The sequence below is a fragment of the Perca fluviatilis genome, chromosome 2 (assembly GCF_010015445.1).
Source record: "Perca fluviatilis chromosome 2, GENO_Pfluv_1.0, whole genome shotgun sequence".
Lineage (NCBI taxonomy): Eukaryota > Metazoa > Chordata > Actinopteri > Perciformes > Percidae > Perca > Perca fluviatilis.
This window is the reverse complement of record NC_053113.1, coordinates 40,085,630-40,107,431: the sequence shown is the minus strand read 5'-3', so window position 1 is coordinate 40,107,431 and position 21,802 is coordinate 40,085,630. Positions and strand designations below refer to the sequence as shown.

General features: G+C 39.7%; 1 protein-coding gene across 3 annotated transcripts in view; it reads right to left on the bottom strand.

The window, feature by feature from the left end:
- Positions 1–21,147, bottom strand: part of LOC120544406 (SR-related and CTD-associated factor 4-like) — a 41,146-nt gene extending 19,999 nt beyond the window's left edge. Inside the window, exons 1-16 of one of the 3 annotated variants that reach the window (XM_039778125.1) lie at positions 20,910–21,147; positions 19,537–19,620; positions 15,000–15,044; positions 14,688–14,849; positions 14,473–14,590; positions 14,183–14,316; positions 13,949–14,095; positions 13,607–13,680; positions 9,539–9,635; positions 9,170–9,253; positions 8,059–8,144; positions 5,130–5,311; positions 2,590–2,690; positions 2,373–2,486; positions 637–793; positions 453–547 (exon numbers count right to left, since the gene is read on the bottom strand). In XM_039778125.1, the coding sequence (XP_039634059.1) occupies positions 453–547; positions 637–793; positions 2,373–2,486; positions 2,590–2,690; positions 5,130–5,311; positions 8,059–8,144; positions 9,170–9,253; positions 9,539–9,635; positions 13,607–13,680; positions 13,949–14,095; positions 14,183–14,316; positions 14,473–14,590; positions 14,688–14,849; positions 15,000–15,044; positions 19,537–19,620; positions 20,910–20,939 (1,710 nt within the window). In that variant the 5' untranslated portion in view covers positions 20,940–21,147. The remainder of the gene's footprint in view (positions 1–452; positions 548–636; positions 794–2,372; positions 2,487–2,589; positions 2,691–5,129; positions 5,312–8,058; positions 8,145–9,169; positions 9,254–9,538; positions 9,636–13,606; positions 13,681–13,948; positions 14,096–14,182; positions 14,317–14,472; positions 14,591–14,687; positions 14,850–14,999; positions 15,045–19,536; positions 19,621–20,909) is intronic. The other 2 variants (XM_039778115.1, XM_039778134.1) reach the window with 2 other exon arrangements.
- Positions 21,148–21,802: the final 655 nt, after the last annotated feature.

Genomic DNA, 21,802 nt, shown 5'->3' with positions numbered 1-21,802 from the left:
TGTTCCAGTAAACAATTTCAATATATATATATAAATATACAATTTTCAGCCGATTAGGACAGGCATTTTCCCTGGCCCATGGTACAAGTCCTTATGAAAACTATCAGAAGCTAAGCCTTACACCTTGATTTGCAGAGTATTTCGCACTGAATGGGGATGTCATTAGATGCTGTATTTTTAACATTGTACTGTATGGAGCCTATCACAATATTTTCAATTCGATTTAGAAGATTTTGTCATTCTCTTGGGTAATTCTTTTTTTTTATTTTTTTTTTTAGATAAGACAAGAGGGTGGTTCAGATAAGCTCCTATACTCATATGCAACACAAATTTATTTTCCCTCCACAAGAAAGATTGTGAAGTAAGCCTCCAACACCAAGGCCATTATACCAATAAAATATCAACACTTATAATATCAAAAGAAAGGTGTTTAAAGACTGCATGAGCATTACCTGAATGTGAGCAGTGACGGTTCCATCTGCTGGTACACTTTCCAGCGCTCCATTTACAGCTGCCTGCTTATTGAGGTCCTTGCCATGATTCCACTCTGTGCACAATGGAAAATAAAATAACGTAAGGAAAACCCATTTCTCACAGTGTGTCTTGGCCATGCTTATGAAATACGTAATTGTTTACCTGGATTTAGTGTCTCTGCGTCCAGTATACCCCCTTCCCGATAGCTCTCCAACTCCTCCACTTTGACTTTGTTCCAGGGGACGTAGGTAACTCCTCGCTCCACATCCCAGAACTTTTTGTGCGCCGATTTTATACCTTTGTTCAAAGCCCAAGCAATCTAGGCAAGAATGACATTAGCTATGATCAAGTTAACAATCACAACTAAAACAAGTCACAGAACTAGAGATGCCCTGATCACGTTTTTGAGCCTCTGGTACCAATTGTCGATTATCAATGAGCAATATCTGCCGATATAGGGCCGGTGGCGATCATTTTTGTGTTGTTTTGTTAAGTTATAGCAGCTGATATAGCTGTGTAAAGTAGTGTAGTGTATTAGGATCTCCACCAGGTGACAACTTTACCGGCTATATAACGTGGTGTCACTCTTTAGTAGACCTATGAATAAGAATCACAAGTCAAGTCTTGTTCCTTATACCCTTTTCCCACCAAAAATTTGTAAATTTAAGTTTTTGAATGGGAAAATCTGCTAATGATAGTTGTGTAGTAGTAGTATATAGTAGTGTTTTTTTTCAACGAAATGTGTTTCTGAAAACATTTTATGCCAGAAATAGGCTATGCAGTTTCTGAATCTGTCTTCATTTCAGATCGACAACGGTCATTTTCAAATATTTGTCCGTTTTTCAGAGGTCCCCGCAACGCTACCAGGATGACTTGCACGGCTGTTCCTATAGAAACGAATAGGCGACGAAAGTTAAAGGACAAATCCTACGCAAAATGAACCTAGGGGTTAATAACACGTGTACCGAGTCGACCGTTCTCTGGGATATGTTTTCATGCTCATCGAATGGGTCTCTAGCTTGAAACAAGCTAGCGCAAACAGCTGATTAGCTTCTAAAGCTAGTCTTCGGGGCACAGGGAAAGTAAAAAGAAATCGCTATTTCTATACCACTAACGAGGCTCAAAATAGCAATACACTTCCACGGTAGCATGAGGGTCCCTACATGTAAACCGAAGCATTGAGAACTTTGAGTGTACAGATTATTTAAAAGATAGTTTATAAAGACCGTACCTTACACGTATACAGATGGGCGCCATCTTGGGAAAGCAGTCATGACCAGTCGAATGACGAACGCTGTGCAAACACTAACCAGTAACATAGCTCGAGCACAGTGTTCATCATTGGACTGGTCATGACTGCTTTCCCAAGATGGCGCCTGCTTGTAGTGGAAGTGTGGTGCTATTTTGAGCCTTGTTAGTGCCCCGAAGACTAACTTTAGAAGCTAATCACCGGTGTGCGGTAGCTTGTTTCAAGCTAGAGACACAATCGATTAGCATGAAAACATATCCCAGAGAACGTTTGACTCAGTACACGTTATTAACCCCTAGGTTCATTTTGCACCGGAATTGTCCTTTTTTGTGTTACTATCTGCCGTTTAGGTGCCGCATTGTTTTCCTCACTCTCCGCTTTGAGCTTAAACTCGTCATTCTCAGCTGGGGTGGCGACCCTTCAACTATGTTTTGTTTGTAGTAGTGGTAGTGTAGTAGTAGTTTTGTTTCGGCAGAGTGTTTAACTATACGTGTGTAGTAGTTTAGCGGCGGCTAGAAGATATTAATGCCGAGCCCCCGATCACGCGTTTTTAGTAAATATCAATATCAATGCCCTGATCGATCAATCAGGGCATCCCTACACAAAAGAAATATAAAACTGAAAATAAAAGCAATCTGTGGATATGTACCTTAACAGGTTTCTGATTGACTTTGTATGACCCCCTACTGAGTTTGGTCAAGGCTGTATTAGCGTCTTGTCTGTGAACCATAACAATGTAGGCACAACCCCTCGGAGGAATCATCTGGACGTAGAGAGAAAAAGGTAGTAGTGCAAAATACTTGACAACATTATCTGAATACCACAGAGAATCACAAGTATCTTTGACATAAATAGGCCATACTTACATTGATGGACTCAATCTGGCCAAACTCTTCCAAAAGGGACATCACGTCAGACTGCTGAGTTTTTTTGTCTAGCTGTCCAACCCAAAGTGTAGTGCTGCAAACTAAAAAGCAAAATAAGATAAGTAACTGCAAGAGATTAAAGTTAAAACCTTGATACTCTTTTTTAATTTTACTGGTATGTGTTATTATGGATAGAGTTGACTTTGAATTTATGGCTGAGCTGTAATGGTTACTACTCAGATTGCCTAGGCAACCTGAAAGTATGAAATGGTTAACAAATCTGGTTGCACAGGAAGTCTAGGTAATGGTTACCCAGTATTCCTGGGAAATGAGAATGCATGACAAATTCAGTTGCCCCTGTTAGCATACCCGGTGCTAATATGGCACTGGTGCCTAAACGACCGGTATCTACTGGACCAAATAGCAACGCGGATTTCGGTGCCACTTAAATGCCTGCACTTTTCTCCGATGCTCCGAAACGACGTAAGAGGCAACAGAAGCATCGCTGCACGTGACGCTAGTTAACAGTACACTTGGAAGCAGATAACGTTAGCCAACCGTTAGCGAGCAGCTGGATTAAACGCGGTTAAAATGCTGACAGCTAGGGCTGGGCGATATGGAGAAAATCAAATATCACGATATTTTTTACCAAATACCTCGATGTCGATACCGCAACGATATTGTAGGGTTGACTATTGGTGCTTTCACAAAATATTTACACAATGAGATTTGTGATAAATGATCATCAGTATGTGGATATAATGACTAAGTGGGTAAAGGCAAATAATAGAACAGTTACAACAGTCTGGTAAGTTCAGAAAATGACATCACTTTACTGTAATGCAGCCTTTAAAAGCAGGAAAAGACAACACTTAAGCCATATTACGATATCAAAAATCTAAGAAGATATCTAGTCTCATATCACGATATCGATATAATATGGATATATTGCCCAGCTCTACTGACAGCTAAACAGTTTAAAGAGTGTCTGTATTTTACAGTAGAGGATTCCAACACCGGGACGTACAAAACAAACAACACAGATAGTGCGTTTACTTGAAACTGGTAGCCTAAGCCTTGTGGTGCATTATTGTAAAACACCCTTTTCCCATCTAGTGGTCGTTTTTGTCATTTAACAGCAATTTACTGGTGAAATAAGTTTTGTTTTTTTTCATAAGTAATTGTTATTACATTTTTTATTTCTTCACAGCACCACACGCTTTATCTCTCTCGCTTGCCCGAGGCACACACTTGCAGCCAGCAGGGCAGTGCGGCCGCCGGCTGCTTCGAATCTCTCGGTTTAAAAAAATAAAATGAGTCGGGAAGCCGACAGCAAAGCCTAACTTTACTTTTAATGAAATCAACAACGCCAAATGTTCTCCCTGTTGTCCTAAAATGGTCATAAATCGATACTGGAGCTAGTCTACTTTCTTGTTTACTGCTGCACCTGTAATGAATGAAATGCAGAGGAGAATGAAACTTAAAAAGCATCTGTCTCCACAAAATCATCTGTTAAGTGTTTGATGGCAGTTTATTTGTGCTTTACAACGCAACTGCTGTAAAAAAAAATAAAAAAAATCAGAAAATACCGTTTTATATCTTTCGTTCACAGCTCCGTCTTCGCTTGCCCGAGCTCGCAGCCCAACATCTCTGCAGGATGCAGAGAGCCTACTGTACAATGAGGAATTCAAGTGCAAAACACTCGTTCTGGTTGTGTACAGCTGGGCTCAATCGGACATTACACACACAGGGAGCTGAACGTTTAGGGAGCAGCGGCTCAGGCAAACGCTAGAACATGCAAGGGAGACAGCCACGGTAGTGCTGCTTTTCCCCCCCACATACAAATACTAATTGTCATATAAGGTCCGTTGTTTTTTTCTTCAGAATTCAAATATATATATATTCAAATTCAGAATATTCGTTGACAGCCATACTGAGGACAGGGGACTTGGTGGTTGCCTAGCAAGAATACCAAAAAGAGGCACCTGACATTGCTTTATTTGGGGTGTCTGTCTGATCGGGGCCTATGTGTGCTATGACTGAGTGGATGTCTTCTCAGTCAGAACATGGCAATGTTTCTGTAACTCTACCAAAGCAGGTGTGTTAAAGCAGCCACATTAACAGATGCAACACACACACACACACACACACACAATGTTGCTGTACTTAAATATATAAATACATGAACATATATACAAATTCATTATGCTTTTTGATGCACAAGGAAATGAAGTCCAACTATAAAAATACAAGCGATTTGTAGACATAACTTTGGGTTCTGGAGGCTTTGACTAGCACTTAGTCTTAGCTATTAATAAAAAAAAAAAAATCTAATCAACAACCACCAGCCCTCTGTTCATACATAGCAATGTCGTTTCAAACTATTCCTAACATCACATGTGAACTCAAAGTGTCTCCCCTCAACACACTTAAGTAGATATTGTTGCTGCGACTTGCATGTAGTAGTGATTCCAGCAGTTTTGTGTACTGTTAATTATCATACTTGACATTCACAGGTTTGTTTCTGTTGTTGCACTTACCACTGAGTGTCTGGCTCTTTATGCTTGGAAGACCTTTCTGTCTGCGTTCTCTGTCCTTTTCTCTTTCATTCCTGTCCTGAGAACGAGAGCGAGATCTCCAGCGCTGTTCCCTGGAGCGAGAGCGTCGATGCCTTGATCTTTTCGAGCAGGACGAAGATCTTGATCTTCTTCTCCTGGGAGATCTGAAACGCAAAGGATTGAACCAGCTGAAATATGTTGCCAAAAAATAATTAAATTCCTTGAGGAAAGGGATTCTTTTCACCATTGGCCGAGTAGAAAGTGACAACATGAACGCGAGGATTCGGGGTTAACATGTGCCTAGGGCTGGAAGATATGGCCTAAAAATAAAATCCCAGATTTTTTCAAAAGAAATCTGATTTAAGATTTAAATACATTTTTTTCTCCCTCTACTTAAAATCAATCTGCAGATGACAAAGCAATTGTTCAAAACAAGTTTTATTTTGACTCATACACACACATGGGGCATGTATACCATTATGATTATTCATGCCAATTTTGTGGAAATATAAATTGGTTTGAGTTTTTTTTTCTTGGGGGCAGGGGCTATATATTCAACAACAAAACGGATGCGTGAGATAAAGCTGTTTTCACACATACAGGTGGTAATTCACTTCTCGTTCCTCACTAAAAGTTCAAATCATTTTAACGTTATTACGCAACCTTGCCCCTATTTTCATCTGTTGCTGAGTAACGTACGTTAACATCCCATGGTCTCTTGAATGTAGCATACCTGTAGCAAGCTCCTTCGTAGCAATAAAAACAAACGTCGAAGCGGAGCTCCGTGCTACAAAGCGGCGATTGCAAGTTGTTTAAGCCGCTACAGACCTCCGTCACAGCTCGGTTGTATCAGCGCCATTTAGTAGATGTGTTGAGCCGCAAAAGAATTCCTCAACACCGCCTCTGGTGCCCCGCATGGTGCTCCTTCAGGTCAGCTGTTGCTGATGGTTCAGTTACCGAGAATAGGTGACTGTCAGCCGGGGACAGTGCACCGCGAGCGGCCGGTCATTTCAGCGGAGATTACGGATAAGTAAGTAATGAAACGACTGGTTAAGAAAATACTTAATGTTAGTCCCTGTCTCTGCCATGTTGTTTGTGTATCTCTATAGCAAACGCGCGGGGGGAGGGATGAGCCCGTTCGGAGCTACGAGAGCCCAGAGGGGAGCGTCGGCAGATGTTAAGGAGAAAATCGATATTTCATTTAAACAAATCCACGTTGACTACACATTCGAGTTAAATTGATAAAATCGATTTATCGCCCAGCCCTACATGTGCCTCAATAAAAACTATGACAAACAGAACTGTATTTGATTTATAATAATAGGCTTTGGCAAGTGTTAATGTGTGCCCCAATAACATCTATTACAAACAACTATTTGATAACACCTAACTGAAATCTACACATCAGTCTGTGATGACTATAGCCTCTTAGCCTGGGACACACCACCCCGATATCAGAGAACTAGTGGCGGTGAAGGCCAGCATCTCATCCATGTATTTGGGGGGGAATGCACTTCAACACATGGCAAAGACGACTCGCTCTAACCAGCTAACTAGCGGATGGCTGGCTAGTTACTCAGTAGGGCTTTGACTCCGAACTTCGTTATTCGAATATCATTCAAATATAAAAAAAAATAATGATATTCAAACAAATATTAGGCATCCCTTAATATTCAAACCTGTTAGGGGCATTATTTTTTGTAAATGTGTTTGCTTGTAAACGTTTTCAATTCAGATTCCAAGGCTTTTTCACGCATTAAAAAATGTAACTACACGCGCGGCGACGCACATCTCTCGGCCGTGGTATTGGTAGCGCTGCATTTCCCCCTAATTCTCAAAGAAAGCTGGCTTGCCCAGGGTCAGGCCAGCTCAGCGGCGTCTTTCTCCCGTTGCGTGCCGCTGTCTCTCCTACCTACACCGGCCCCCGCACCCTGTCCCTTCTGCTGCACATGAGGAGAGAGCACAGAGAAAGTCGCTGTCTTTTCTACAGAAAGTCGGAACAGATTTGTCGCTAGTCGCTTTTGTGAAAAAAAGTCACTAAGGGGGTCTGAAAAGTCGCAAAGTTGGCACACACACGCCAGCTCGACGCACACAAGTATAAACAGACAACTTACATAGGCTACGGTGAAAGCTCCGAACTTCCTGTCGAAAGCATACCGTTTGTGCTTAATCCAGGGTCTGACTTTTCATTTTTTTTTTTACTTAAGTTTGATACCAATATAGGTCTTACTGAAGGCAATTAATGGTCAAATTATTAATAAATATTTGAATATATTTGAATATTAAACAAACTTCGAATATGATTTTTGGGCAACAGTCAAAGCCCTATTACTCAGCTTGCTAATTCCACCAAGCTACACCAGTTAATGTTACAGAAAAATAAAAAACAAAATAAAACGAACAAAGTCATCTGTCGAACTATGTGCTTTCCTATGCCGTGTCAAGAGTGTGTGAATAAAAGTTTGTAAAATTGTACTTAGCTAGAGGGCTCTGAGGTATAGGACATTATTCTAATTTGCTTATTTTGTAATGTGTATGTATGTAGATCTTTCAAAAGACATGTTACCAATATACCTATACAAGTAGTTTTGTATCTCATATATTTGCCCTCTTATGGACAGAATGTACAAAAAGAGATATTCAAATAGTTAAAAAAGTAGTCAAATGAGAAGCTTCTGTGTGTGCCTTTTTTAATTAAGTCGTTTGCTTGCTTGCCTCACTTCCATTTTTTGTTGCTGACCAGCCAATCGGAGTGACGCCTTTCATTGATGTTCAACATGCTGAATCAGCGGGAAAAAAGCCGACGAAGGTTGACTAGTGCCAACGGTACAGGACACACTGAAAAAACAAGGACAACGGACGCTGACCGACCTGACGGCTGTAGGTTGGGTTAGTTTGTCAGGACTTTTACCTTGAACCAGATCTGGATCTTGATCTTCTGCCATAGCCTCTGTGTCTGTCCTCCCGCCTCGTAGAGGGGTCCTCTCTTGAATTTCCCTATTAGATAATGACGAGATGACAACTTTATTTTTCCAAAATGAAAGAGTACAGGTTTCCAGGTAAACATTCAAAGAATGTACACTACAGTCTGAAATTAAAATGTGGCAAAACACAGACAAATTTCTGCCAATTGAGGTAGCATGGCATTGACTTTTGTTTTCAAACTGTCATGCACCAAAAGGTGCCCATCCCACATGGGCTTACCTTACACTAACTAAACTAGAAGCAATAACATACTGGGAGCGAAAGAACAAATGAAACACTTTCATGCATATCAAAGCAAATATAAAACACACTCCATCTCTTTAGACATTACAGCTATAAAACATAACTTAAGCACATCTGAGGCACAGACTGTGTGTTTGTACTATGGAGAAAAACAAACTTACGGAAAAACATTCAATGCAAATACAGTGAAACTTGAGCTAAAAGCTGAAAGTTTTCTCTCACCGCAAAGACATTAAAGTGCTCATATTATGCTCATTTTCAGGTTCATAATTGTATTTAGAGGTTATATCAGAATAGGTTTACATGGTTTCATTTTCCAAAAACACCAAATTTTTGTTGTACTGCACATTGCTGCAGCTCCTCTTTTCACCCTGTGTGTTGATCTCTCCGTTTTAGCTACAGAGTGAGACATCTCAACTTCTGTTCCATCTTTGTTGGGAGTCGCACATGCTCAGTAGCTAGGTAAGGACTACTAGCCAGTCAGAAGCAGAGTATGAGGGCGTGCCACGCTAGCAGCTAGGCGAGCATTATAACGTGTGTTACAAAGTGACCACGTTTGTCTCTGAAGTAAAGGCTGGACTACAATAGAGCTGTTTGGAGCAGTTTGGGAATAGTGTTTTCTGTTGGAGATGGTAAGTCCCTTTGGGGAGGACTTTGGGCTTTTTTTCACTTTGTAAACCTATAACGTGCACAAAAAAAGATATATAACACAATAAAGGAAAGGGAAAAAGCCAAAATATGCATAATAAGAGCGCTTTAAATCCGGTTAAACTAAACTGGGTTTCAAGATTTACCCGCGAGTGTGAATAAGCCTCATTTAAGGAACGGTATCCATCGAGCATCATATGATGTTCACCATGGCTCGTTCCTCCACCGTGCTAAAGGATGACAAAGAGACGGCCACACGAGACCGTTCAAAAACAGCTAGCACAGGTTGATCACAGTACATTTTAACTGAAGCCTGCAGCACCAAACATTAGATCCTTTCCATCCATTTGAAGCATATATCATTTTCACTATACGTCTGGCTTGACACCACAGAGCATAAAGATAAAAACATAATTTGCTTCAGTTAATTTGTGGACAGCATGCTGGTATTATACTAGAGTTGCTATAATTAAGAGTTAGTTGAGTAATTATATAATGCAGTTATAATTAAATACCTCTATGCCACCAGTCTGTCCCGTCATGTGTGGATGAACATTCTCTGCGTTGGACATCTGACCAGGATACTGGTTAAACACATTTTCAGGAAGGCCTCTGTCATGACAAAATATACACACATAGTTTGGGAATTACAAACCTACAAAGACAATAAAATACATTGGAAATAAATATAACAAACTATTTTAACTGTAGGCCTTGTTCACACCAGACATTTTGACATGTCAAGCAAGAAAAGCACAGATGTGGTTAATAACACTAATAAGGTCTATATTCATTTTGGGTTACATTTATATATAACCGTTGAACCAGAATTTGCAACCTGCAAATGCATTTGTTTTTCAACAGGGAATTATCTGTAGCCAATCAAATTAATCCTTCCCTCTTAGCCAATCATGCAAGTGAAGATTCGAGGGCATCATTCAATGTGATCATGTAGCGATACCTATATAAAATATATACTAGGGATGTGTAAAAAATAAATAAATCGATTCGCGACCGCGATTCAAGCTCTACCAATTCAAAATCAATTCATAGAATTCCAAAAATCGATTCATATATTTTTTTTATTGTATGTCTACTGCAATCACATGGGAAAAGTAACTACATTTACATAAAAGGTGAATAATTTTATTTTTATTTATTAAAAATCGATTTTGAATCGAATCTTGAGCCTAAAAATCTATATTGAATCGTGACATTTTCTGAATCGTGCACCCCTATTCTCTTGTACGTACAAATAAGGGTGACCGATATTAAGTCACAATCTCAAATTTCTAATTAAAAAATGGAATCGTCGATGCTGCCACGCCCCCATGTCACATCCGGTCGGCTTGCCAAGCAGAAAAAAAAAACACGTGTAGTAGGGCTGCACGATTATGGCAAAAATGATAATCACGATTATTTTGATCAATATTGAGATCACGATTAATTATCACGATTATTTGTTGATTTTAGCCAAAACAAATTTTATTGTCACATAATTATATAATTATAACTGCTTTTACATCCATATTGTGCTACATTCCTCCTTTATTGAAGGATACTTTGAAGGAGTATGCCATTTCAGCTGTTGTGCGACCGCTTTCCACACATGCAAGTTTGCCGTGAAAGATACAGGCAACGCAATTTTCTGTTCACGTTAACGGCGCATGTGGTGCCTGGTATCTACCAGATGAAATAGCTACGCAGATTTCTGTGGCTCATTACACTGACATGTCTGCGTTGCGCTCTGATGCTCCGAAACCCACGTTAGAGGCAACATAAACATCGCTGAATGTCACGCTAGTAAACACTAGTAACACGTTACACAGCAGGTAACGTTAGCCTACCGTTAGCCACAGTAGTAACTGGATTAAACACGACTAAAATGCAGACTGCTAAACAGTGTAGTGTGTCTGTATTTCACTGTAGGATTCCAACAGCGGGACGTCCAACAGTCTGCTGCTAAAGCTATGAGCAAAAGACACAAACTAGCACTGGTGACTGCTGTTGTCGGAAAAACAACACAGACGGGACAAAACGGTACGTTTACTGGTAAACTGGAAATAGAACATCGTGACCGGCTTATGATGACCGACTCCTACCTGTTGTGGAGTTTTCCTCACATTACTCTGTCCTCTGTGACTGTCTACATCTAGAAACTAAGCTGCGCGGTGCAGGCAGGGAACAGCTCTGATTGGCTCATGGAGACATGTGATCAGACAGTGGTTTATGGAGCGCTAGATTGGCTTTGCAAAAACTGTTCTATGAAGGGAATGACGCATTTTAAATATTGCTCGATCACACAAATTTGATCGTGTGAAGCCAAAATCGTGATCGTGATTAAAATTCGATTAATTGTGCAGCCCTAACGTGTAGCCTGCTCGAGGTAGCCCATTTCCTGATTGATTCTACCACCACTCCAGTGGAGGCGCTAGAGAGCTAGATTACTACACACACAGTAGCAGAAGAAGACCAGCTACACCTGGGGTTAATTAACCGGCTCTTAGTTCAGCAACACTAGTGTTGAAGTGCTGCCAGTCAGTCAACCTTCTCTAATTTAGCTACAGCCAGTCAAAAGATAGCATGGCAACTGCAGATGCAGGAGACCCATCGACAGAACTTGAGCCCCCTCCTCTTTTACTGAAGTCGCCGGTGTGGAAGTATTTTGGATTTCCAGTGAGTTATGTTGACCACAGTTTGCGAGCTCTGCTATGTGCGTGTACCCTATTCTTCCACTGGCAGCACGACTAACATGGCAGTTATCTGTGTGGTTTATGTTCAACTGTTCGGAAATAGTTTAAGACACTTACTTGTTCAGAGAAGACTTTGGGCATTGCTGTTTTATTGTTTGTTTTGTTGTGAACTTGAATGTCATCTTCTGTGAAGAAGACTGCAGTTTAGGGCTTTGACTTTTGCCCCAAACTCATATTTGAAGTTTGTTTGTTTATTAATATTTGAATATTTGTTTATAATATTTTGACCAATAAATGCCTTCAGTAAGACCTATATTGGTATCAAACTTAAGTTGTACAGCAGGGGTCTTCAACGTCTCTTAAGCCAAGGACCCCTTAACTGAAAGAGAGACGGAGCAGGGACCCCCTACTACAAATATTGTCTAAAACGAAATTGCTTATTAAACTGGGCCTACAATAACGTGTAGGGTGGCCTAAAGCCTTTTGCATAGAATACTTAGCTATTGCAGTAAAATATCCTAATAATTGTTGTCCTTATTTTATAAATCATGTTTTAAATGATACACATACATGTGGCACAGTAAATCCTTAGGATTAACTGTATCTGTGGATGGCTATCTCAGTGACTACCTTACCCATAGGCCAGTAAGCAGTGGGGATTTGTATTTACTAATAGTATGTTGGATTCACGTTAAGATAATTTTAATTTTCAAAAAAATTAACAATTATTTGGAGGCCCCCCCTGCATTGACTTTGAGGACCCCTTAGGGGTCCCGGACCCCCTGTTGAAGATCCCTGTTGTACAGTATATGTTCTGTCCACCAGGGGGCAGTGTATCAGTCAATATCAACAGGCAGGCAATGATGTTTTCAAAAGAAAAACACACTGCCACGACTGTTTTTTTTTTTTTATTAAAAGTCAGACCCTGGATTAAACACAAACCGTATATGCTTTCGGCAGGAAGTTTGGAGCTCTCGCCGTAGCCTACGTAATGGTCTGATGTTTATACTTGTGCACGTTCGGGCTGGCGCGCGTGTGTTAGAGTGAGGGTGATTACCGGTAGTTTGAGAATGAGCAGGAAAAGTTAACCCTCTCCTTGATCTCATGTTGTTTATGGAGGAGGAGAACCAGGAAACGAGTCGGGGGGGGGGAAATGCAACGCTACCAAGCCACGGCCGAGCGACGTGTGCCGCGCGCGTAGTTATATTTTGAAATGCGTGAAGAAGCCTCTGAATCTGAATTGAAAACGTTTACAAGCAAACACATTTACAAAAAATAATGCCCATAACAGGTTTGTATGTTAAGGGCTGCCTAATATTCGTTCGAATATCATTATTTTTTTAAATATTCGAATTATATTCGAATAACGAAGTTTGGAGTCAAAGCTCTACTGCAGTTACAAAAGAAACTAGATGGCAGGTTATAGATTTAAGTTATCGTTACATCATGTTGTTAATGTTTTAAATTTGACAATGTGTGTGTGGTACATTGCGAACAACGGTCAGATATTATATTGCATAAAAGTCTAGTCTAAAAATGTCATAACAACCTGTGCTTTAAAAAAAAAGTAGTAACTGGAGAAACTGATTGACATTGATCACATTTTCTCTTCGTGAACTAAAATCTGGCAACAACAGAGTCAGTATAGGACGTAACTACATGTATTTTGACCTCTAACAGCTGATTGAAAACACCAGTGAATGTATTACTACACGTTAGCCACAATGATTGCAAACAATGACTTTTCAGCTTTCAAAAGGTAAAATACATTGTATCTGCAATGGTGTGATATATGCTACATGCTTTGAAGTCTAAATTATGCTGTGCTGTTGTTACTGCCCTTTCATACAAATCCTAGGACACAGCATAAATACAGTTTATGAGACTCACTGTGACAGGGCACTGCCTTCTTTAGCCATCAAATCCTCAGGTTCATCGTCATAGTCAAATCGGTCAAGGAGTTTCTGAGGAAATATATATATATTTCACAGTTAGGGAAATGAGAACAGTAATCTGTATGGTGGCAACACAAAAACAAAAGCTATTGTGTTTGTGTTATCGCTTATGTATTTGTGTTGTGGCTTTTGTGTTGTGTATGTAGCTTTTGCGTTTGTGTTGTAGCTTTTGTATTTGTGTTGTGGCTTTTGTATTTGTGTTGAACCTCCTCGGACACCGTAAATTTGTATATGTATACAGAGACGGTTGTGTTGTGACACTGAGCTATTCTATTACCTCGGCTAAAGAGCTCTGCTTTTCAGTGTGTGCACTGTATGGGTTGAGCTGGGCCACAGGCATCTGCGGTGGGCTTGGTATGTTGTTTGCGATGGTGGCTGTCAGGTTCTTATCTGCCTGCTGGAAGTTCTGGAGCATTCTCTGCAGCTAGAGGAGGGAGAGTGTCAGAATTTAAACACTTTTAACTCCCATGACCCAGAACTGACAGAGCACTTAGACCAATGTATTGCTTACCTCTTGACCATGCGGGGACTGAAAAAGCTGTGCCACAGCAGCTAAGGCATCTGGACTGGGTACCTTAGGCACAGCAGGGACAACCGAGGCACTAGTGACAGGAAGCTGTCTCTCTGGTTGGGCGTCAGCAATAACTGTTCAGATACAAGAAAAAGATTGACATCTTTACATAATATTGAATGCAGTTCATCAAACAGTGGACAAATTCAGATTCTTTCCTTTACTTGCAGGCAACACTTGAGCGCACTGTTACAAACGTTGCCCAAAGACAATGATATTAACTTCTCTACCTTCGAGTGCAGGGGCAGGTACAATAGCTCCATTGGCCATATCCATCAGAGGCTGAATGATGCCCATATCGAACACACCATTCTTCTGCCACAGATTCAGGACTCTGATAATTTTGCTCTGAAAAAGAAAAAAAAAGGCAATTCCACCCTTGAGATATTGCTTATTATCAATCATTGTGATTAGATAAAATACCAAAAGCACAAACAAGGAGTACCTTATCATCCTCTGGGCAACAGTACAGGTTTTGGAAGGTATCTGTGAAGTTCTTTAAGAATCTTGCCGCAAATACATCCTTGTCAACACCAAACTGATGCCGTGACTGTCGAACAATGGAGTCCACCACATACAAACCAGGGACTTTTAGTTCTGGCTTGCACTATTGAAAACACACACAAAATAAACGACAATTTATTCCTATTGTTCAATTGTTTTCGTAAAATGCACTTTGAACTCAAATGTTTAATATAGCGCACTTTGAACTCAAATGTTTAATATAGCGTACAGTAAGAGGCTCTATGGTACATACCTTCTTGATGAACTTTTCAACAATCTGGACAACATGTTTGTAAAGCTAATAAAAGACAAAAAAAAAAAACATCAGTCACTGTATAATAGAATATTAATAATTCTCATTAACTACAGGATTTCTGTAATCAAATAAGCATCACATTGTCTGGCATCAAATAGTGAAGAACCTGCCATCTTTAAATTAGATGGTTTTCATCTGACATTAAATATCCAGAACTCCAAGTTCTTTAAAATGTCACCCAACCACACATCATCACATTAACCAGCCATGTTCAGTTTGCTCATGTCTTTGGAAATATCATATCCCAAAATAGGATTGGGCTATTTTAAATCTGGATAGAGTTACATCCTTCACACAACCACTTAGGCCTGAAATGATGAAAATATGCATTATAACATTATGCCATAGAGATAGAGCTGGGAAATATATCAATATCTTAATAGGAGACTAGATATCGTCTTAGATTTTGGATATCGTGATATGGCATAAGTGTTGTCCTTTCCTGGTTTTAAAGGCTGCATTACAGTAGAGTGATGTCATTTTCTGAACTTACCAGACTGTTGTAACTGTTCTATTATTTGCCTTTACCCACTTAGTCATTATATCCACATTACTGATGATTATCAAAAATATCATTGTGTAAATATTTTGTGAAAGCACCAATAGTCAACACTACAATATTGTTGTGTATCGATATTGAGGTATTTGGTCAAACATATCATGATATTTGATTTTCTCCATATCGCCCAGCCCTACATAGAGATTAAAGCGTTCAAACGTTTCAGCCATTACCTGATACAAATATTTTAAAAACCTATTAGCACAGCATTCTTCAAGAATTGTACCTCCACTCGTATGCTCAGTGTATCCAAATACACTTTTTCAACTTAAATACAGATAAATATACCCATCTCCCAAAATGTCCACATATGGTTTTTCACTAGCCAGAATAACTAGTACTATAATATATAATATACAGCGTTTCATCTACGTTGATTTTATTGTGGCAGCCCGCCATGGCAACATTTCTTCCGCCACGCTATCAGAAATAGGTCAGATGTAGGGCTGAACGATTTTTGAAAATAATCTAATCCATTTTTTCCAAATATTGGCCATTCCGATTCGTTAATTTTTTATTTTGCTCTTTGTCTTCTATATATTATTAAAAAAAAAAAAAAAAAAATATACATATATATACATACATACATACATACATACATACATACATATATACATACAATATATATATATATATATATATACAAAAAAATATATTTTTACAGTGCACAGAGAGGAGCTGCCTCCAGCCCCCTCCCTCGTGAAGTTGTTGCCGACACCGTCAACACTGCACTTGCTCAGAGAGGCTATCGTTACGTTAGTTGCTGTGTTCTTGCCGTGGGATTAACTGTACTAATAAAACCGTTGAAACCGCACGCTGCTGTGAAAGCTCCCCAAACCGTCATTTATCAGTCTGATTGTTACCCCTCTGTTGGCAGCTCCTCCACCCATATCTTTATATCTTTATACGCAGCTAACCGCAAACGAGACTAACCGCTAATCAGAGCTAGCTCGTTGCCAACCGAACCTCCTTCAGTTCGCGTGCCTGTATCCATTAACTGCATGTATGGACTCGAGCCCAAACAAAACCCTTCATTTTATTAAAATGGCTGTAAAAGTTTTAAACTTCAACTCAGAATTGTTTGAATGACAGATCAGCTCAAGGTACAGTGTAGCGTTAGCGTGCTAAGTTGATGCTTTCTCTGCGTAGTGCAGACTGATTTGCTCTTGCGAGTCATCAAATCGAGACCAAATCGCAGCCTTTGCGATTAGGAAATCGCGTTTTAACATATCGCGATATTATCGCAAATGCAATTAATCGTTCAGCCCTAGTCAGATGCACAATGTAGTCATGGTTGCCTTTTAAATGATCCTGCAGACATAATGCACCCAATGTTTTGACTCATACACACAGTGTAAATATTGCATAAGGCCATCCTCAACCTGACAGTAGGGTACTTGTATGACATGATTTCTGGTCAGCAATCAACGATTGTTGTTATGCACCGGGCTAACGTTTGCAGGTTTTAATTTGCGGGTAGTAATGTTACAGTTATTGTGATGTAACTTTGGCTATGTTCACTGCATATTCCACAAATGAACATGCCATAACGGACATGCACTACTAAAATTACATTATCACACCAAGTGCTCTCAGTCACTTAGCCTGCGAATTCTTAGCTAGAAGTTACTAGCGTCAACAAATCGGCGCTAACGTACAGCAGGCTACTTCAGTTGGCTTACTTGAAACTTACTTCATGCGACTCGAGAGCGCAGACTCGCCCATTGTGAAAAGCTGTACGTCTTTTTTGCAGACTTTACAAGAGGCAAGTCATAGGGTCTGTCCCCATTTAATCCATAACTTGTATTTTCATCTTCCAGCCAACGTTCAGTGAAACGACAACCTGCCGGCAGCGATATTACGAATCCCACTATGGCCACGCCAAGACCCGCCCTTCATAACATTTATTGGCCAGGTGTCCATGATGCTTACGCAAGGTAGTAACCGTGACCAATCGGCTATCCTAACCTTAACCGCTCGAGGTGAAATGCCTTACCCCAACCAATCGAGCTGCTTCTTAGGGCGGGTCTTGGCGTGGTGGCAGATCGCAGTCACACAGCGAGCAGGTTTAATTTTAGGCTCTCCAACATTTTATTTCTCCATTTAATAAACAAACTATTGCGTAAGTTAGTTATTTGTTGTGAAAGAAATACAGTTACAATTTCAAACATTTTCAAGCATTTTATCCAAAATTCAAGCACTTTTCAAACCTTGAAAACAGAACATCAAATTCAAGCATTTTCAAGGATTTCAAGCACCCGCACGAACAGTGCTCGCTAAAAGTTCAAATAATTTTAACGTTATTGCGCAACCTTGCCCCTATTTTCATCTGTTGCTGAGTAACGCACGTTAACATCCCATGGTCTCTTGAATGTAGCACACCTCCTTCGTAGTAACTAGCGGTAAAAAAACGTCGAAGAGGAGCTCCGTGCTACAGAGCGGCAATTGTTAGTTACAGACCTCCGTCACAGCTCGGTCGCATCAGCGGCATTTAGCAGCTAGCTAGATGTGTTGAGCTGCAACAGAGTTCCTCAACACCGGCTCTGGTGCTCCGCATGGTGCTTCTTTAGGTCAGCGGTAGCTGGTGGTTCAGTTATCCGAGAATAGGTGACTGTCAGCCGGGGAAAGAGCACCGCGAGCTGCCGGTCATTTCGGCGGAGATTACGGATAAGTAAGTAATGAAACGACTAGTTATTATATATTAGGGCTGGGCAATATATCGATATTATATAGCTATCGTGATATGAGACTAGATATCGTCTTAGATTTTGGATATCGTCATATCGTGATATGACAAGTTTTGTCTTTTACTGGTTTTAAAGGCTGCATTACAGTAAAGTGATGTACTTTTCTGAACCTACCAGACTGTTGTAACTGTTCTATTATTCGCCTTTTCCCCACTTAGACATTATGTCCACATTTCTGATGATTATTTATCTAAAATGTAAATGTGAAGAAATTTTGTTAAAGCACCAATTCAACCCTAGAATATCGCTGCAATATCGATAGTGTATTTGGACATGAATATCGTGATATCTTATTTTCTCCATATTGCCCAGCCCTTTTTATTTATTTATTTATTATATTTATATATATATATATATATATATATATATTTTTTTTTTATTCATTAGTCCCTGTTGCTGTCTTGTTGTTTGTGTATCTCTATGGCAAACCCGGTGGGGGCTTTCGAGCTACGGGAGCCCAGGGGGGAGCATCGGCAGATGTTAAGGAGAAAACCGATTTTCATTTAAACAAATCGACGTTAACTACACATTCGAGTTGAATGATAAAATCGATTTATCGCCCAGCCCTACCACATAGTGTTGTGTTGAATTAGTTTGTTGTCAAAAAGTTCGCTTAACAAACAGCTCCACCAAAAACGTCACCGCGGGAGATGGCTTTGAAACTCAGACACCAAAATCAAGGTAAGAAATATATAACTACGGCTAACATTACAAGAAAAATAACAGGCTAGCTAGCTAACTGTTATCGATCTCACGACGTGACTTTTTGCCCAATAGCATTGTGGAGAGTGAAACGGGAGACTAGAACAAGGCACTGTTCTGTGGTAGTGTGTTGTTAGGATGGCTACAGTAAATCATAGGCTCCTGTTATCTAAAAGATTTTCAATGTAATGGCTCAATATCTAAATGATTTCAACAATGTGGATGAGGTCGTTATAATTGGATGGCCTGCAGCTTCAAGCACAATTCGTTTGGATACAAGTGTTACATTTTGGAAGATAGACGGGATTCTGAACAGCTCTACCCCCCCCCCCTTGATTTATGCACAATGATCATGAAAGATAGCAATATCTAAGACATATAAATTGTCTTTACTCCACGTTTACTGCATATTACAAAACCCGTAGTGGATCAAATCACTAGTCACAATGCTTTGTTTTCACTTTACCTTGATAGCTTTGATGGCTGATTTTGTCACAGACATCATCTTAGCACGGGATATTGGAGGCTTCATGTCAATCATGGAGAACAACTGATCAAAAAAGAATAACATCAGTTAATCAAAAAAAGAAAAAAAATACTATTGAACAATAGCATTGGGAAAATATAGTTAAGAAAAATAGACAGCTTTAATTAGATTTCCCCACCTTCCAAAGCACTATTATTTTTCATAAACCTACACATCCACACAGACTACTTGACATGGGTAAATACAGGTTGTCCCCAATCTCACAAAACCTAGGTTTTAGTAACATGTCTTCTGTGCAGAAAGAAAACCTTGACAGGATTTATGTTCTTTACTTAGGTTGTGAAGAGTCAACACAACTCAAACGCTAGCTAAGCATCTGTGATTGATATACAAGTGTATTAAGAGTAACGACATCATATACAACGTGTATTAACTCAGGTTCATTAACCTGATGTGTAACGTTAACCCAATTTGGGCCTTAACTGGATCTTAACAATATCAGTCACTTAACTTCAATAACAATGTCTAAGAAAAAGTCAATGATAACTGGTCTTAAATACATTTGACCAGTAGTTTGTTGAAGCCAATAGCATGATTGATTTATTTATTTATGCGGGTTATTTTTGAAAGAGTCATAAGTTTTGAAATCAGCACGCAGGTTAATATAGCCCCTACTGCATTATGTCCCACCGCCAACGACACAGACGTAAAATAACACAGCAAGGCAAGACGACAGTCCAGTCATCGGGTGGCAACAATAAAATAACATGTATTGATATGTTTAACTCATGCCGTTTTAGTGATCGTTAACAACGTTAAGTTAGCGTTATCCTAGCGTTTAAAATAAGCTACACGAGGGTTAACGATAGCAGTGCTAATATGGTGACTGAAAGGTAGCTAAATTTAAAGACATTATGATTAATACTGATAGCAGAACACACATTCTATAGGATATAACGTAACGTTAGGGCTGCAGTTGATATTGTCATCGTGGTCTCATTGGCGTAAGTTAGCAAGCCAATATTTAGCTAGCTAGCTAGACATTGAAATTACAGGCCTTGCCATGTAGACGTTAACGTAACAGGCGTTGAATTCGACTTAAGCTAACGCTAGTGGCTAACGTTAACAGATTTACCCAGCATGTTACGTTTTAACAGACTAACGTAGCTAGCTACGTTTCCCAGTCAAAATAAACCACATCGGCTGTTTTAGTTTGATATAAATATATTAAGCTTAGCTATTAAACAGATTAGCTATCGTTAATGTAAACCAACTGACACTGTTTTAGCGTCAACATTAGCCTTCGGGTTTAGCTCTTTGGACTGGGCTAGCTAAACATGAGCAAACTTTACCTCCGTGTTGAACGCGTTCACTGCATCCATATTGGTTTGTTGTATTGGAAACCGGTTGACAAACGTTGCTATTTCGTTACTCTACTCAATCATAACCGTGTATGGTTATATAACATTAGCTAACAACATAAACAGCGACGTTGAAAGGCTCTATTTTGATTCTGATGTGGTCACATTGCTACTCTGAGCTCTGCTATGCTAGGAATTGCTAACGTTACTAGCATCGCGGTTTCACGCCGTGCGCGTGCGTCTGATGTCACGGGGTAATGCTACCTTCATTGTTATCGGAAAATTGTCATTGCTTTTTTAAATTGACTTGAGAAATAATTTGGTCGTCTAACATATCGCCTCCACTTTGGCATCTCTGGACTTCCAAACTAGTGAACAACTTCACACCACACCCTTTTCAGTTAACTCTATAAAAAAACATGTATTAACTAGAATTGTACATTTTATATTTCTTACATTTGACGATTCATTACGTGTATACATATCCATCAACTCTTGTATAAAAATGACCAAGTAATAACAATAATTCACTATAATAATGTAATAAGGTGCACCTCATCGGGACTACTCATTGCAAACAGACCTCATTAGGTTTTTTCATAAGACTATTTGTGTTCCTGAATGTTTTTCTTGCAGCCTGTTGAATGGCTCTATCATTCATTCCTGCGGCCAAACCTGCACACTGCATGCATCTGCTGATATATACATACATAGAACTGGAGTGGAGCGAGCGCACAAACATGTGGGTGAGGATCGGAGGGATCTTTCTCTAGGCTTGTTGTCATTTTTCACTACCAACTTTTTGTAAAGAGACAGCATTACTTCACTCCCAAAATAAGATGATGGCTGTAATCGAGAACTCAACCAGCGCTGTTCCCATTAAA